The following is a 15,819-nucleotide window of genomic DNA, read 5'->3' on the forward strand; positions in this document are numbered from 1 at the left end:
GGAAGTCTGGGTGGGGGTGGCCGGCGCTGACAAGGGGAGGGGGAAACCGGTGGGGGGTGAGGGTGAGGGGTGGTCGAGGCTCACGCGTCTGAGAAAAGATGAAATGTGTGGTGGTTGTGGTGGTGTGGTCGTGGGAATGATTCCTTTGTTTTAAAAACAAACAACAAAGCAAAAATAGGGTATTTTCATTCCATTCTTCTCCTTTTCCTTTGTTCATTCCATTCCGATTTCCTCGTGCGAACCAAACGACCCCTTAGTGGAGTTGAACTGAATTAACTGAACTGAATATTTTATAAGAGAAGGAAATCACTGAACTGAACTGAATTGAACTTATTAAAGCTGAATTGAAGTGAAAATGAGCCGAAGAGAATAGACCTATAATGGTGAAAAAAGTCAAAGCGCAATACTTCATTAGCTAAAAGCCGTTTGAAAGTTGAAAGTTGAAAGTTATTACAATGGTACTCTCTACTGTTTACGGATCCTTAGCCTCGGGCTAACGGACCCTTCAGCGCCTCCCAGTCACCACATTCCGTACACAATAACATATTCTGACTCCTTAAACCCTAAACCCTCTTTGCCTTTCTTCTTCGTCTTTCTCAAACAACTGCTATTTTCCAGAAAAAAAACCAGAGAAAATTTCAGGAATCCTTTGAATATTATTCATCAATTTCTCCATTGAAGCGCACTTCACGTTCTCCATTGAAGCGCTCTTCACGCTCTCCACTGAAGAAGCAGCTTCTGAGGTAAGTTGTTTCTTTTTTGTAATCATCATTTCAATTTCACAATATAGGGCTTATCATTTAATTCACAGTAAGTTTAGGGTTTGAAAATCTCAACTATTGGTTCTAATTACTAAGATTATGAATTTCATAACAACCGATTATGTTGCTAGAAAAGAAAATTATGAACCTTTTTTGATAATTGAATCAAATGTCACTAAAATTATGAGCCTTTACTGATAATTCAATCAAATTTGGTTGTTAATGTATTGTAGAACCCTTTAATGTTAGGATTCAATCAAATTAAGGAATCCATTCAAAATTACTCATCCATATGAATTTTTGGAGCCTTGTTTGATAAGTGAATCAACTTTGGTTGCTAATGCGTTGCAGGGTTTGGTTTATATAACCCTTTAATGTCGAAACAAAATCGTGAAAATGGACCTTTTGCCCGTGGGGACAATGCTCGGAAACAACCGGATTTCGAAGCTTTAAAGGAGCTTTTTCAGCATCACATTGACTCCTTTGATCATCTCATAGAGAATGGGTTAGAAACTATGATGGGCAGTTTGAAGCCTGTTACTGTTCGTAATGCCTTTACCGGAGACAAACTTTCAAATATCCTTTATAAAATTTGAATTTCAGTGTTTTTTCTTTAGCTATTTGCTTTAGATTTCAGCTTTTGAATTTTTGTTATTTCGGGATTAATATTCCGTTTGTTTTTCCTTTACCTTTTGGTTTACTTTCTATTGGTCATCCAGAGTTGTTTCCTCCTCTTAAGGATAACAAGGGAATGGCCAAGGCTTTGCTTCCTTATGAGGTGAGCTTATTTTTGTAAGTGGTTTACTAACACATTTTAAATTTCGTGTTTCGGAATTTGAGGTAATCAGCAGATCAATTTATTTTACTTGTTAATAGTGTCGTCAAGCAAAGGTATCGTATTCCGGGAAGTTAAAGGCTGATGTTTGCTTCCAATATAATCAAGGAGCTGTTATTAGGGAGAGCTTTAATTTCGGGCAGTTCCCTGTGATGTTAAAGGTTGGTGGATTTCTTCTACATTTTTACTTTTTTGATTTAAATTATTTTGCTTGTGGCTGTTCGAGTTGTTAATTGCAATGCACTGTGAAGAATGTCGGTTATACATGACACCTTGAAATCAGGTGAATTACCAAATCCTTTTATTGTAAAAGAGAGGTAATCACTCAATGTAAGTATTGAATCAGTTTAAATGCGAGATATAGGGCCAGTAAGTTTAGAAAGTCAGATACCGGATGAAAAAATCTATCTGCTTGGTTCAATATGGTTTACGTTTGGTCATTTATGCAGCTACTGGCAGATGCATTGCAATAGCAAAACCTAGAATGAGTTGATTAGAAATTTCATATCTCACTTCATCTTCAGTTGTCAGTAGTATCCATCTCTTGGGTTGTGCAATGAGCTACTCATTGGATGGACTATACTACTATATCAATGAAAACTATGCATCTTCACTTTGATATTATTACTTTATGTTCCCCTGCAAGGAAAAATGTTTAATTTGTTGATCTATATTCAAGTAGTCATTTAATGCTACAATATATAGGTAGTTTTATTAATACTAGGAAGTAGTTATGTATCTGTAAAATCATTGCGGCAGGTGTAATGTTCATTCGAGTACAACTGAATTTGTTTATATGTTTATTTTTAATTTTATTGTGTTAGACTCTTCAAGTTTAAGATAATGCTCTGAGATCTGATGGTTTTCTTTTCTGTTTTCTAATAGTCCAAGATCTGCCATCTCAGAAATGCGTCTGCTCGGAAATTGGTTTCTAACAGAGAGGAGGCAGCAGAGATGGGTGGGTGAGTATCCCTGGTTCTATGTGCTGGTTCAGACTTGTGTTTACATGTTTTTTTTTTTTTTTATTTATTTATTTATTTTAAATTGAAGAAAGATGTTAGCATAATGTTATTTATGTTAATAGTGTGTGGCAATTTGTGTCAACTCTCAACATATTGCCTCTTAAAAGCCATGCTGGTAAGACATTATTGAGGCTCACTGAAATGCTGTTGAATTTTGAATTTATAATTCTGATGAGACCAAGGAGCTGATGCTGATGTTTTGAAGTTAATCCTCTTGTCTATAACTCTTTACCACTTGTATTGGAGATACTTCGACAAGGGCTTATAGGCATTATAATATGATTTAGAACCTCTGTAGTACATACTTGTTAAGAAGGGTCGAAATGTCCTCCACCATCACATGAGTGTCATGACTAAGATTAATCTTGTGAGTTTTGACGGTCAATACTGTTACTTCTACTATCAACCATCAATATGTGTAATAGGGAGCTTGAATTCAATTAAATGGAAAAAAACTCGTAGATTTTAAGATTAACATTACTGCACCTAGTTAGACCCTAGGGATAGCTCCATTGGTGATGCTATTGGTACACTAATTTGAATTGCTAACTCTAGCAACATCATTTCTTTCATTAATTTGAATTGCTAGGTGGGTGAGTATCCTTGGTTCTTTCCAGTGGTGATGCTATTGCTATATTAATTTGAATTTCACTTAAGATTATTGTTATCACTAAAGTTCTCTGGCCTTGTTAACTCTTAAACTCTATGTGCAGGTATTTCATCTTAAATGGGATTGAGAGGATCATTCGACTACTAATAATGCAAAAACGGAACTATGTGAGTGAACAATGTCTCCTGTGCTAATTCGATACGCCCCTTGCTAATTGTTTGTTGATATTTTCATTCTTTATGTATGAATTATTTTTGAAGAGCTGTATTATGATTATGACTAATCTATCTATTTGCTTACGCTACCAGTCTTAAAAATTAGTCGTGCAAAGCAATGATGAACTCATAGATTGTTGCTGGAGTTACTGTTAGACTGACTAATGTGACTGGTCTTTATATTGTTTATATCCTCATAGATTTTATGCTGACTTTTATCCACATAGACTGGCTGACTTTTTCTTTTGTATTTCAGCCAATGAGCATGGTTCGAGGTTCATTTCGTGCTCGTAGAGAAGGTTATAGCGATAAAGCAGTTGCCATAAGGTTTTACGACTTTTATTTACAACTCTTTTCAATCATTTTTGCTCAGTTGTTTTGTTAAGCGGTGGATGTTTGCAAACTTGTCAGGTAGATCAGATCATACACTAATTAGGGTTCTATGTAAATTTCTAACATCAAAATCAAAACTACACTCATCTGTTTTCTAAATTCAATCTAGTTTTAATTCGGTCATCAGATGTAAGTTTTGAATTATCGCTCCATGAACATGCTGTAATCAATCTGTCCCAAGGAATCTGTTGTGCCATCCACTGACCCAGTCAACATGCAAAAATCCAATCACTGTTAGCTGTGTGAGCCAGTGCCCTACTGCTATGGCATTACCTATGTTTGAAGACCCTTTCTAGAAGCCATCACATTGAGTACATATGCAGTAAAGTGATCAGCAGTTGATATCCAGCACTGATTGAAATTTGATTAACCTTGCCATTCTCTGTGTATGGGAAAAAAAAAATCTTGCCAGAAGAAAGAGAGTGGTAAAACAACAACAGAGAGTCAATCAGTGGTAATCAAAAGATCTTGTGTTGTTATGGATAACGAGATCCTAGCTTTAACGTGGAAAATTCAGAATTAGATGAAAGCTCAGAAGGAGAGTGAAGAGAAAATAACTTTGAAGAATGCACTGAAGAGAGTTTGCACCAATATCTAAGATAAAATCATGACGACAAAATTGTAAAGAAGCTTCTGAAACCTTGGAAATTGAAGGTGTTTCTTGCCACATATATGTGGTATTTATCCAGATGAATCATCTAAGACCTCAGAAAACAGTGGTCATTAACAATCTTTATGAATCCTGTTGTTAACAGATCTGGGAAAGTCAAAGAAAAAGTTGAAGCTTAATCTGTATGTAGATCTAGAAGAATAACACCGTAAAAAGGGACTCTCCTTGCACCTCTAACCTCAATGAAATTGTCACTCTCCAAAACCATTTTCTATTAGAGGCGTGGCCACAAATTAATGGCCAGTAATCAAGACTATTCATCTAAGACCTCAGATTATGTAGTTATTGCCTTATTGGCCACTATCCTGGTGCTAGATATATTCTTGGTCATTTTGGCATGGTTAGCCTAAGTGGAAAGCTTGCCAGTGTGAGGTGTCGTATGGTTGGGGTTGATTTAAGGGATGCTTTCTTACCCTTTTCTAGGTATAGGTTGTTGTCTATATTAAAAGATTTAATTGGTAAACATTTCCTCGGAGAAGGGTTAGAAAGACGGAAGGACCCTATGGGAGAAAGGTGGGTTTTGTAAGAGAATTAATTACTCTGTTATTTGGATGACACAAGGGTAGGGGTGAGTTTCCACCAGACTATTTATCCCCTTCACTTCCTTAGACATTTTTTTTGCCTATTAGATCCAGATCTTTCACATGTTCCCATATTTCAGTTTTTTTTGCTTTCATTTCATCGCATTAGCTTCCCACTTTATTCCAATTTCAGTTATGGATGCTGTTTTGCCATGTTGCTAAAGTAATTCTGTAATTTCTTTTGGTTTGTTTAGAAAACGCTCATGTTTGTTGTTACCCACTTGTAGATGTGTTCGAGAAGACCAGTCTGCTCTTACTGTGAGACTGTATTATCTCAATAATGGAAGTGCTAGACTTGGATTTGGGTGAGATCTGATTACTTTTATTATATTGAAGTATGTGACTATCAGTTTTTGCCGGAACTATACTAATATTAATTTTTTTATGCTGTGTAGGATACAAGGGAAAGAATTCTTGCTTCCTGTGGGCATTCTTCTAAAGGTTACATATAATATATTGTATTAATGACTTTTAGTGTTAATTTGGAATCATTATGCATTGGTTAGCAAATTGGGAGAGAGGGGTTTATATGGATCTTAGAAGAAACTAAGGAGGGCCAATGACGATTTGGTTGGAGGGTGTAAAAATGAAATGTTGATAATGGGCTTGCGTAGCATGTCATTACATAGAAGTGAATGGAGAAGAATCAATGTCAACTTGATAAGCAAATATGTAAGAGGATAAGTCTTGATTTTAACAAACATCATGGAAAGATAATTAAGTTCATGCGAACTTGAAATCTGGTAATCTGGTATCATTATGCATATTTTTCAAGACTACGTCAAGTTGACATTCGAAAGTCATTGAATCAAAACCTGAAAATTCGTCGGGATAAAAGGAGTTATCGAATCAAAACTTGAATATTAATCAAATCGTCCCCTCCTTTTTATATTCTCAATTATTTTCTCTCTCTCTCTCTTCAACCCCCTTTCATCATTTTATGGTTCAACACTTTAACCCGTTTACCTCACCAACAACCCCCAACTTCATTACGCTACCAATATTTCACTATAACCACCACCCACTCTCACCAAATACCACCCGCACCCCACTTCTATCATCAAAACCACCACAAAATCTAGAGTCCCTAAAACTCCAGCCGTTGCCACCACTGCTGGTGTACAATTCCTCTTTATCTACGACCCATCTCACCACCACCCTCAATAAGTACCCAAAACCACCGCTCTGTTTGCCAATTTCACGCTCACTGTTTTGATGTTTATTTCTCCTGTAATTTTGTTTTTTCCTTTTTATTGTTTTACCAATAAAAACCTGATGTTTTTTTATTTAAAAAAAAAGTGGGGTAGGGGGATAGCTGTCCCCCAATGCTCCCTTCCCCCCAACCTCTATCCCCCACTAGCAGATAACCCTATCTTTTGGAGATTACGGCGTTATTTTTGTTGGTGTATGCACTTTAATATGCCATCTTAACTTGTCTTAGTTCTCGCGGTTTCCTGTTGTCTCTTTAGTTGTCATCTCCTTTTACCATTTTGCCTCCTGTGTATAATTTGTTGTTGAAACAATGTGGGACCTGATGGCAGGCATTTATTGAGGCGACTGATCATGAAATATATGTGGCATTGACATGTTCCTACAATGAGCAATATGAGGGAGGAAAAGGTTCTGTCGGCACACAACTTATTGGAGAAAGAGCTAAAATTATTCTTGATGAGCTGCATGGATTATCACTTTTGACACGTCGCCAATGTCTTGAGCATATTGGTATGATGTATTTCTGATACATTTTCATTTTCAGCTGTCTGGCCATTTTAATTTTGTTAATTGATTAATTCATTTCTAACATTTAGAAGTGGGGATTTGGGCAATTCTATAGTCATTTTGAACATATTTTAGCCATTAGTTCATTCTGATATCAAATCATGTCTAAGACTAGTCCTGCTAAACTGATTCTTTCGTTCATTCATTATAGGACAGAGCTTCCAACCTGTCATGGATGGGCTAGAAAATGAAAGCTATTTAGTTGTAAGTCTTATGTTTTCCATTTTCTTCCTTGATAAGTGGTCTCCGAATTATTGTCCATATGCTTTGTACATCCCTCATCAGTGTCTTTTATTTGATTTTAGGTTGGAAACGCTGTGCTAGACGATTTTATTTTTGTCCACCTTGGCTCCAATAACTACGACAAGTTCAATCTTCTAATGTTGGCCTCATATTCTCTCATATGTCTATCTATCTATCTCTTTCTCTATCTTTCTTTTTTTCTGCTTTTTCATTGTTAACATGAAATTTGCTTGCTTTAGATTCATGTTGCAGAAGCTCTTTTCATTGGTAGATCAGACATCTGTACCAGACAATCCAGATGCATTGCAAAACCATGAAGTTTTGCAAGCCGGTGAATTGATCTCCATTTATCTGAAGGTATTACATTTTGCTCTGAACGAAACCATGGTGTTTTGTGTGCACGTGATGAACTGAATTTCCTGGCTTAATATTTCTGATTTAATAATACAATAATAAAGATAAAAGCTTTAAGATTGATTGATAATGGTGGATGGGTTACAAAAGATAAGTTAATAGCTTAAGGCTATTACTCTCAAATAGTGAGTTTAGCTCACAACTCTCCAAAATGGTTTTAGGTAGGGATGTCAATGGGGCGGGGTGGGGCGGATGTTGGCCTTCCCATCCCCATCCCCACCTAACATTTTCATCCCCATCCCCATCCCCATCCCCATCCCCGCGGCGGGTCTAATATTCATCCCCATCCCCGCCCCGGCGGGTACAACTCCAAAACCATCCCCGCCCCACCCCCCCACTTGGATATCCATCCCCGCCTAATCCCCACCAAATACCCGCCTAATCCCCACCCAAGACCCACCAAATTTCCGTGTCTCAAATACACAATCCTACATAATTAATACGGATTATAATATTAAAAAAAAATTCTTAATATTACACACATTTTTGTTTATAATATAAGTGTAGTACAAATATTATAATTAATATTTATTTCACGTAATTATTTTATAAAACAATATAAAAGTATGTAGATGTGGGTATGAGGTGGGGATGGGGCGGGTACGAAGTGGGGCGGGTGGGGCGGGGCGGGTACAACTTAAAATCCACCCCGCCCCATCACCCATGGCGGGTATCGTTTTCATCCCCATCCCCGCCCCACCACCCGCCAAACCGAGACCCATCCACGCCCCACTGGGGCGGGGATGGGGCGGGTCTCCTACTTGACCTGACCCGCCCCACTGACATCCCTAGTTTTAGGCCATTACTCTCTCTAGGTTTCCCTAATAAATTTCTGCTTACCTCTTCCTTTCCCCTCTCCCTCTATTTATACTAAGGCTAAAGACTACTTTGTATTAACCTAATGATACTAACCTTCCCAAAGTGGCCCTCCTAAACTTCCCAAAGTATTAACCTAATGATACTAGACTTCCCAAAGTACCCCTCCTAAAGCTAATCTATTACATTACCGGCCACCCAAAGTTCCACCTTGTCCTCAAGGTGGATAGTAGTTTGCACTGAATTTCTAGCTTCGGCAACATTGATGCCTGTTCCAACTTTTGAAAAAGCCAAAACTGAGAATTCATACATGTTTGATATCATCTCTGGTTTCATTTTTATTGGAAAATGAATGTATAGATAGCTGGTAATCTAAGAACTATTCATCAACGACAACAACAACAACAAAGCCTTAGTCCCAAAGTTATTTGGGGTCTGCTAAGGAACTGTCTGCAAAAAAAGGAAAAAAGAATGGAAAAGTGATAAAAATGAAAGAGGAAACAGAGAAAAAAATGTAGTGTGAAAAAAATAGGGAAATTCTCTTAGGTGAACTCCAAGTTTTTAAATTTCTAAGTGGTAAACATTCTTAAAATTTATTATCAATGGTAAACCCTAGTTATCTTTAATAATTCATTGGTAACACTAATGAAATAATTAATTGATTCCTTAACCATGGTTAGCTTTTAAAATAACCATTTACAAAAAAAAAAAAAAAAAATGAAAACCCAAACTCCTCCCACACCCCCTAACCACCGGCGGCAGCCCTCTCCTTGCCGGCGTCCAGGCGCCCACCTCCCGGTCCGCTGGCGACGTAGCCTCCCCCTCCCCTACTTAAAACCACCAGTAAACCCAAACCAAAACCCCCAAATCCCCAACCTGAAACCCGTAAAAAACCCTCCCCCAACCACTTTGAACTCCAAATCAGGCCCTCCCCCACCCTTGAAACTTCGTCGCCTAGGGTTTCGAGGGTGGGAAAGGGTCGGATTTGGGTTTTAACCACCAGAAACCCACCCAAAACCACAAAAAAATCGAAACCCGTTTGGGTTTGGTTTCGAAACCATAAACGGGTTTGGGTATTTCTTAGTGTTTTGGGGTGGTTTTAAGGGATTGCAAACTAGGGAAGAGGGTTGACGGAGAGGTTCGCTGGTTTTCGGGGTGGTTTGGGGTGGGGTCGTGGTCGGTAGTGGGGCGGTGATGATTGAGAAAAAGAGAAAGAGAGGATGAAGGGGATCGAGATTGAGAGAAAGAGAGGAGGTGGAGGTGGGGGATCCACAGCCGGCGCACCGGCGAAGGTGGAGCTGGGTGCTGGCGTTGACGGGGGAGAAGTCGATGGTGGCCGCCGGCATAAGGTGCTGGTGGCTAAGTTGGGTGGGGAAGGTTTTTTTTTTTTTTTTTTTTTTTTTTTTTTTTTTAAATATACTTTGATAATAATTTAATTATTAAAAAAATAAAAAACTAACTATAGTGAAGGATTTTTTATTAAAATAACACTTATCAATGGTAATAAAAAATTTAGGTTTACCATTGATAATAAATTTTAAGAATGTTTACCACTTAGAAAATTAGAAAGTTGGAGTTCACCAAAGAGAATTTCCTAAAAAAATAAAAAACCCGGTGGCAATATAAAGCTAAAATCCAAAAAGAAGAAACTAAGAACTACCGTATATAAAACCAAACAAATTCTTCCTCTTCTTTTTTAATCGCAATGTTGGAGCTTTCACGTTTGCAAATGCACATTTTATAACATTAATATCTTAAATTATACAGGTATTTTAGTAAAAATTATAAAAAACTGATATTTTGAGAGTATATATCGAGATCAATCTAACAAGATCCCACATTACTATTTTTTGCGAACATATTAATCACAAAAAACGATCAAACAAGTGTGTGAATAGTGTAAAATTCCAAGTATTGCTTTTTAAAAAAATTTAGGAATTATTAACTACTAACCAAACCAGATAATATTTCATATTTGTAACTAAATTAATTAGATCTGAAAACCTTACCTGAAGATGACTGATGACTGATGACTGAGCAATTATCAATAGCGCATCCTTACACTTGGTGAAGTCCCATTTTCCTGCCTGCGTAAATTATAGAAAAAACAAGAGTGGCTACCTCCCAAATATTTTGAAATCTGGTGTTTTTACTTTATCCCATTTATTATTAAAAAATAAAATAATATTGAAATCATTTGCATGCACACTTAAGCAACAACACGCGAGTTAGTTTGCAAGCCTGAGACTGATTCAGTAACCACTATTTCACCAGGTTAAGGTTTTTCATTCTAATGTTCAATACAGACCGTGGCCAAACAATTTATTGAATCATAACAGTAGTATGCACACTTCTCACTAATAGCCTAAGAAGACAAGTCACTAAAAACTATTGTAAACTGCTAATAAGCTAATGACTCGTATTTCCATTTTGTAATTTTATAATTTGTTATGCTTTACAGTGTTATGTTTCTTTTCAGGATAAACTACAGGAATGGCTTTATCGATCAAGGAAGATTCTTAATGATGAAATGAGCCAAAAAGGCGAAAAATTTGATCTCAGCAGCTGTATGACATACTCTTCAGCTATTTTTTCTTTGAATGCTGTGTTATTTAATTGTTTCTTCATTTGTTTTGATGTTCGGTAATCTTTTTCATTTCCTAGCTTGGTGACTAATGACATCTACAAAAATCATCATAGTTTATTCCTTACTATTATTCATCCATGCATATGAGAGGAAAAACATCTTTGCTTCATAATAATGTCTTTTGATATCCAAATTAAGTTCCACATTCCGCATTCAATAACCTAAACTTTATATGTTTGGATATTTTGTACAAAGTATCATATAGGTGTAGTGATGAACTGTCATTTGTTTCTTAATGGTTAGCCTAAACTTTATTTGTTTGGATATTGCGTACAAATTATCATATAGGTGTAGTGATGATCTGCCATTTGTTTCTTAATTGTTTAGATGGAGGAAGAGTTCCATCATTTGAGTGGTGGTTGGCTATTGTTGGTGGGTCATATATTGAGTGGTGGGTCGTATGTTAGTGGGTACAGTTTTGGTTTGATGACCGTTCGTAAATGATGATTCCAGTGGTTGAAGGTTGATAAAGCCATAAAGGCCTGAAGTGGGGGTGTTGATGGAAATTGTGGTAAAGTTTGGCTGGGATGGTATGGTCATAGTGTAGTGGTGTTTGTGGGCCTATGGGGAATCAGAATAGAGGCATTTTGGGGGACTTAGGAACCAAGTGAATGAAAGGAATCCCGAAAAAGCATCAACCAAACATAATCCAAGGGATTTAAGGGTGTTACCTCTTCCTTTCCAGTAACCCCCTATTAAACAGCCCCTAAGAATTAAGTATTTATTAGCTCTGAGTCTTTGAAGAAGCTTCTGTATAGATATACTGTAGTCCCCTAAAATAAAAATGCCTATGCTGATGATTGAATGATATTGCTTGTTTCTCTTTTTGAGATTATCTGACTTAGCTGTGAAAGTAACCACTGTGATTGAATCCTTCGAGTGATACTTGATGGCAAATGTTGAAGGCTTTTTTCTATCGATATTCACGATGATTTCCCTTTATTAATTTTTGGGCTGTCCTCCGCCGATTATCTTCTTATCATCTCATTAAATAATTCATTTAACTTTGTTTCAAATGACTCCCTTTTCTTTTATTACCTTTTTATTTCCTGCACATACCCTTATCTTTTAATAATTCCCACTCTTTCTTCTACTACTCATTTTCTCTCTACCCACCTTAATTTTTCCAAAAAAGCCTACACTCTCCTACCAAAAATCTTGTTAAGTTAGTTCTCATTTGCATGACATTTTGTTTACTGAAATACGTTTGGGCATCTTTGTTTTTATATTGATTATTTTAACTGTTATCCCCTCTCTGTGCTACTTTGAAAACATAATTTTTATTTCCGAACGAATAAAACTGCTCCCTTCGCCCCTTATAACTTTTTAAGTTAGGGGTTTTTCACTGAAAATAAGGAATTTGGGATATCATATAATTAGAAAGTGAATCCGGTCTTTCTTTCTTCTTCTTCTTCTTTTTTTTTTTCTTTCTTTTTTTTTTTAAATGACAAAAAAGGAAGATTACATATATTGCGAATTGAATCCGGGCAATAAGTATACAGTCAGCAAAGAAGATAAAGCTAATTGTATTTGGTTGTATAAGCTGCTTGTTGTTGATTATCGTCTTTACTCCTTCCCTCCATCCCATCCCAATCTCTTTCATTTTCTCTCTCCACCTTCCCTTTCCTTTCTTCCTTCAAGTGCTTGAACCAATCTTTCTCCCCCCCCCTCTTTTTTCAAGAAAACCCGGAATATGAAACCATCAACGGGAGTCGATAGAATTAATGCGTAATGACAGGTGTAGAAATAATAATGATTGCAAACAATTGCAAAAATTGATGACGGGAATGCAAATTTGTGTGTTTCTAGATATGACGAAAGAGAATCAGAGAAAGAAACGAAGTTGAGAGATGAATTTGCAGGTTTTAGGTAAAAAATAATTGGAAGCAACAGTTAATAGAGCATTAAATAAGGGTGGTAATCAGTCAAAAAAGCTGGTCTCCGGCAATTTTTTGTGATTCTTGGGCATATTTTTAGGGAAAAGGTTAGAAAAATTTTGTCTGTAAAATTTTCAAATGGGGGTATAACTGGAATAAATTATTGCCAATAAAGGAAATGGGAAATTTTTTTAGTAAGTTCTTTGTAACATGTTTTCCTTTATTGCTTAGTTTCTACTCGTTTTCCCCTTCCCAACCAAACATCTCGAATAGCTTATATGTTAAAATTTTCTTTTAGCATTGCCAAGCAGGTATGTAAAATTGTGAAATTGATTAATGTGTTATGTCTTACCTGTGCTCTGAACTAATGCAGTAGGAGATGTCAAGAAGCTGTTAAACAAAAATCCGTCTACACAGATTGGAACTGCTATCGAGAATTTGCTGAAAACAGGAAGATTGGCAACAATGTCAAGTCTGGACTTGCAGCAGGTATAAATGCTCAGAATAATTGCTCTCAGGAATTTAATGTTGTTGATGACTCTTGATGTTGAGCAAATGTTGTTGATTTATTTATATTATTATTATTATTATTAATTTTTTTTTTAATGTATCTTAAGAACTCTACAAACCCTATGAGATTGAAGGAGCTAATTTACATGAGACTATGAGAGTATAAAAACATGTATATACATTAATTTTGTCTATGTTGTATGTATATAAGTATATTTTAGTGAAACTCATTTCAAGTTGTGGATAACCTCCAAGCCACATAATGAACTTGGTGTTTGAGATGTCAACATTTTATTATTGAGAAGAGTCCATTCCTATCTTCTAGCTGGACGCATTGAGCAAATACTCCCTCCGTTTTTATTAGGGAAACCTAGAGAGAGTTATGGCCTCAAGCCATTGTTGGAGAGTTGTGAGCTAAACTCATTATTTGAGAGTAATAGCCTTAAGATATTAAACCCTACTTTTGTAATTCTTGTCCACTGTCAATTAATATTAAAGCTTTCATTTTGTTATTTCTTATTAATCAATATAATAAAAAAAAAGTCAGATCATTTAGTTAAACAAGAATCAATCTTTTCTGTGAGTCCGATCTGTGAAAATCAGTTCATGACACGGGGTTAAGTAGTTTTCGAAAAGTAAGGGATGTGAGAGGAAATAAATAATAAAAAATGTAGTCATGGGTTTGAGTGGGGACCATGAGATGAGAGAGATGTAATATTAAAATGTATTATTTTGCCAAAAATGGAAGTTTATAAAAATATGACTGCTTATGGTAAGTGTAACACTTGAATAAAGAAGTGGGAGTATAATAAAAGTGCTGTATTTGAACATATATGAGTCACTAGTTGATGTTGTCTAGTCTGTTGAGCACTTTGTTTGTGTGCAGGTAGTTTGTTTCGAATTACTGAAATATGGTAACCGTAAAGTTTTTCCTTATGCTACTTTTCGACCTTGGAGATTTCTAACCTGTTATGTTTTTCATATTCAGAAAGCTGGATTTGCTATTCAGGCCGATAGGCTGAACTTCCTGCGTTTCCTTTCGAATTTTCGAGCTGTTCACCGAGGTGCTGCTTTTGTTGATGCTCGTACTACTACCGTGCGGAAGCTGCTTCCTGAGTAGGCTTTCTTACTTAAGTTTTCTCTCATCTACAAAAGTGGTCTTCTCCATTCATTGTTTAATAATAATAAATTCATGCAGGGCTTGGGGTTTTTTGTGTCCTGTGCACACTCCTGATGGAGGGCCTTGTGGATTGCTGAATCATTTGACCTGTACATGTAGTAAGTGCTTACATTGGCTCTATGATGTTCATGTAATTATAGAGTTATTCTGAGTTTCTTATCATGGTAGAATCTAAAAAGTACATCATGTGTTTTATTACCTAAATTCAGGAATTACCTCCTTCTTTGACGATCAAGGAGAAATGAAAAACTTTGTCACAATGAGATCCTCTATCATCAAAGTCTTGGTGAAGATGGGAATGAAATCATCATTGCCAAAAATTGTCCAAGCTGGTCCTCCTGAAGTTATTTCTGTCCTCCTTGATGGGCGAGTAATTGGAACCATACCATCTGGTCAAGTTGAGGATGTTGTCAAACACTTGCGGAGATTGAAGCTGTCTGCAGCCACAGTGGTTTGTTCCTGGGCATCTGTGTTATTTTTTGAAGCTTGTTTGCATCATTATCTTATGTGCTCACATGTTGCAGGTTCCATGTGATCTGGAAGTGGGCTATGTTCCATTGAGCTTTGGTGGTGCTTATCCTGGATTATTTTTATTTACAAATCCTTCTAGGTTTATTCGTCCAGTTAAAAATATCTCTATTCCTTCCGAAGATAGTAATGATATTGAACTAATTGGCCCATTTGAACAGGTACTGGTTCACTCTGTATGCTAGATCCACTTGCTTTTATGCAGTTACATGGCTGAATGGCTAGATTGATTAAATTTACCTGTTTTCCATGATATAAAGTATGTTGGATGACAAATCAAAAATCTATGACAGTTATCTGGGCCTTATTCTTCTCATGTGTTTTCTTTAGGCTTGTGTTTCTTTAACCGCCCCCTTACTATTGTTTTTTTTTAAAATTTTCTCTTATTTGCTTATTTTCTTAATTCAAAGAAGGGTAAAATAAGGGTGATAGTAGAAAATAGGGAATCGAAAAATACTTATTGACAAATAAGGGAAAAAAAGGGAAAAAAAGGGAAACACACCTGTAACATCCTGTCAAAAGAGGTTACAACTGACTGCCAGAAATAAATTTTTCCCCTTGTTCATTTATATTTTCATATGGCCATTTGGAGCACATATGGGTGATTCTTCTGCTGTTGCATCATTTATGCTGCTTACAGCAGTTTTTTATATGTTTCCTTCATTTTTTAAGGTATACATGGAAATTCAATGTCCTGATGGTGGAGATCAAGGGCGACGAGAAAATTTTTCTGCAACT

General features: G+C 36.4%; 1 protein-coding gene across 1 annotated transcript in view; it reads left to right on the forward strand.

Annotated features, from left to right (window-relative positions):
• The first annotated feature begins 519 nt into the window (after nt 1-519).
• The window catches only part of LOC145558307 (DNA-directed RNA polymerase I subunit 2-like), a 21,775-nt gene continuing 6,475 nt past the window's right edge, over nt 520-15,819 (forward strand). Inside the window, exons 1-20 of the mRNA XM_081619509.1 lie at nt 520-743; nt 1,113-1,337; nt 1,463-1,539; nt 1,638-1,757; nt 2,482-2,558; nt 3,332-3,395; nt 3,700-3,770; nt 5,315-5,392; nt 5,483-5,528; nt 6,629-6,809; nt 7,018-7,070; nt 7,172-7,248; nt 7,349-7,466; nt 10,819-10,906; nt 13,237-13,352; nt 14,362-14,489; nt 14,572-14,651; nt 14,763-15,004; nt 15,078-15,242; nt 15,754-15,819. The exon at nt 15,754-15,819 is cut by the window's right edge and continues 99 nt beyond it. Of these exons, the coding sequence (XP_081475635.1) occupies nt 1,136-1,337; nt 1,463-1,539; nt 1,638-1,757; nt 2,482-2,558; nt 3,332-3,395; nt 3,700-3,770; nt 5,315-5,392; nt 5,483-5,528; nt 6,629-6,809; nt 7,018-7,070; nt 7,172-7,248; nt 7,349-7,466; nt 10,819-10,906; nt 13,237-13,352; nt 14,362-14,489; nt 14,572-14,651; nt 14,763-15,004; nt 15,078-15,242; nt 15,754-15,819 (2,049 nt within the window). The 5' untranslated portion in view covers nt 520-743; nt 1,113-1,135. The remainder of the gene's footprint in view (nt 744-1,112; nt 1,338-1,462; nt 1,540-1,637; nt 1,758-2,481; nt 2,559-3,331; nt 3,396-3,699; nt 3,771-5,314; nt 5,393-5,482; nt 5,529-6,628; nt 6,810-7,017; nt 7,071-7,171; nt 7,249-7,348; nt 7,467-10,818; nt 10,907-13,236; nt 13,353-14,361; nt 14,490-14,571; nt 14,652-14,762; nt 15,005-15,077; nt 15,243-15,753) is intronic.

The sequence above is a fragment of the Chenopodium album genome, chromosome 9, assembly GCF_948465745.1.
Source record: "Chenopodium album chromosome 9, dcCheAlbu1.1, whole genome shotgun sequence".
In the NCBI taxonomy this organism is placed as follows: Eukaryota; Viridiplantae; Streptophyta; class Magnoliopsida; order Caryophyllales; family Amaranthaceae; genus Chenopodium; species Chenopodium album.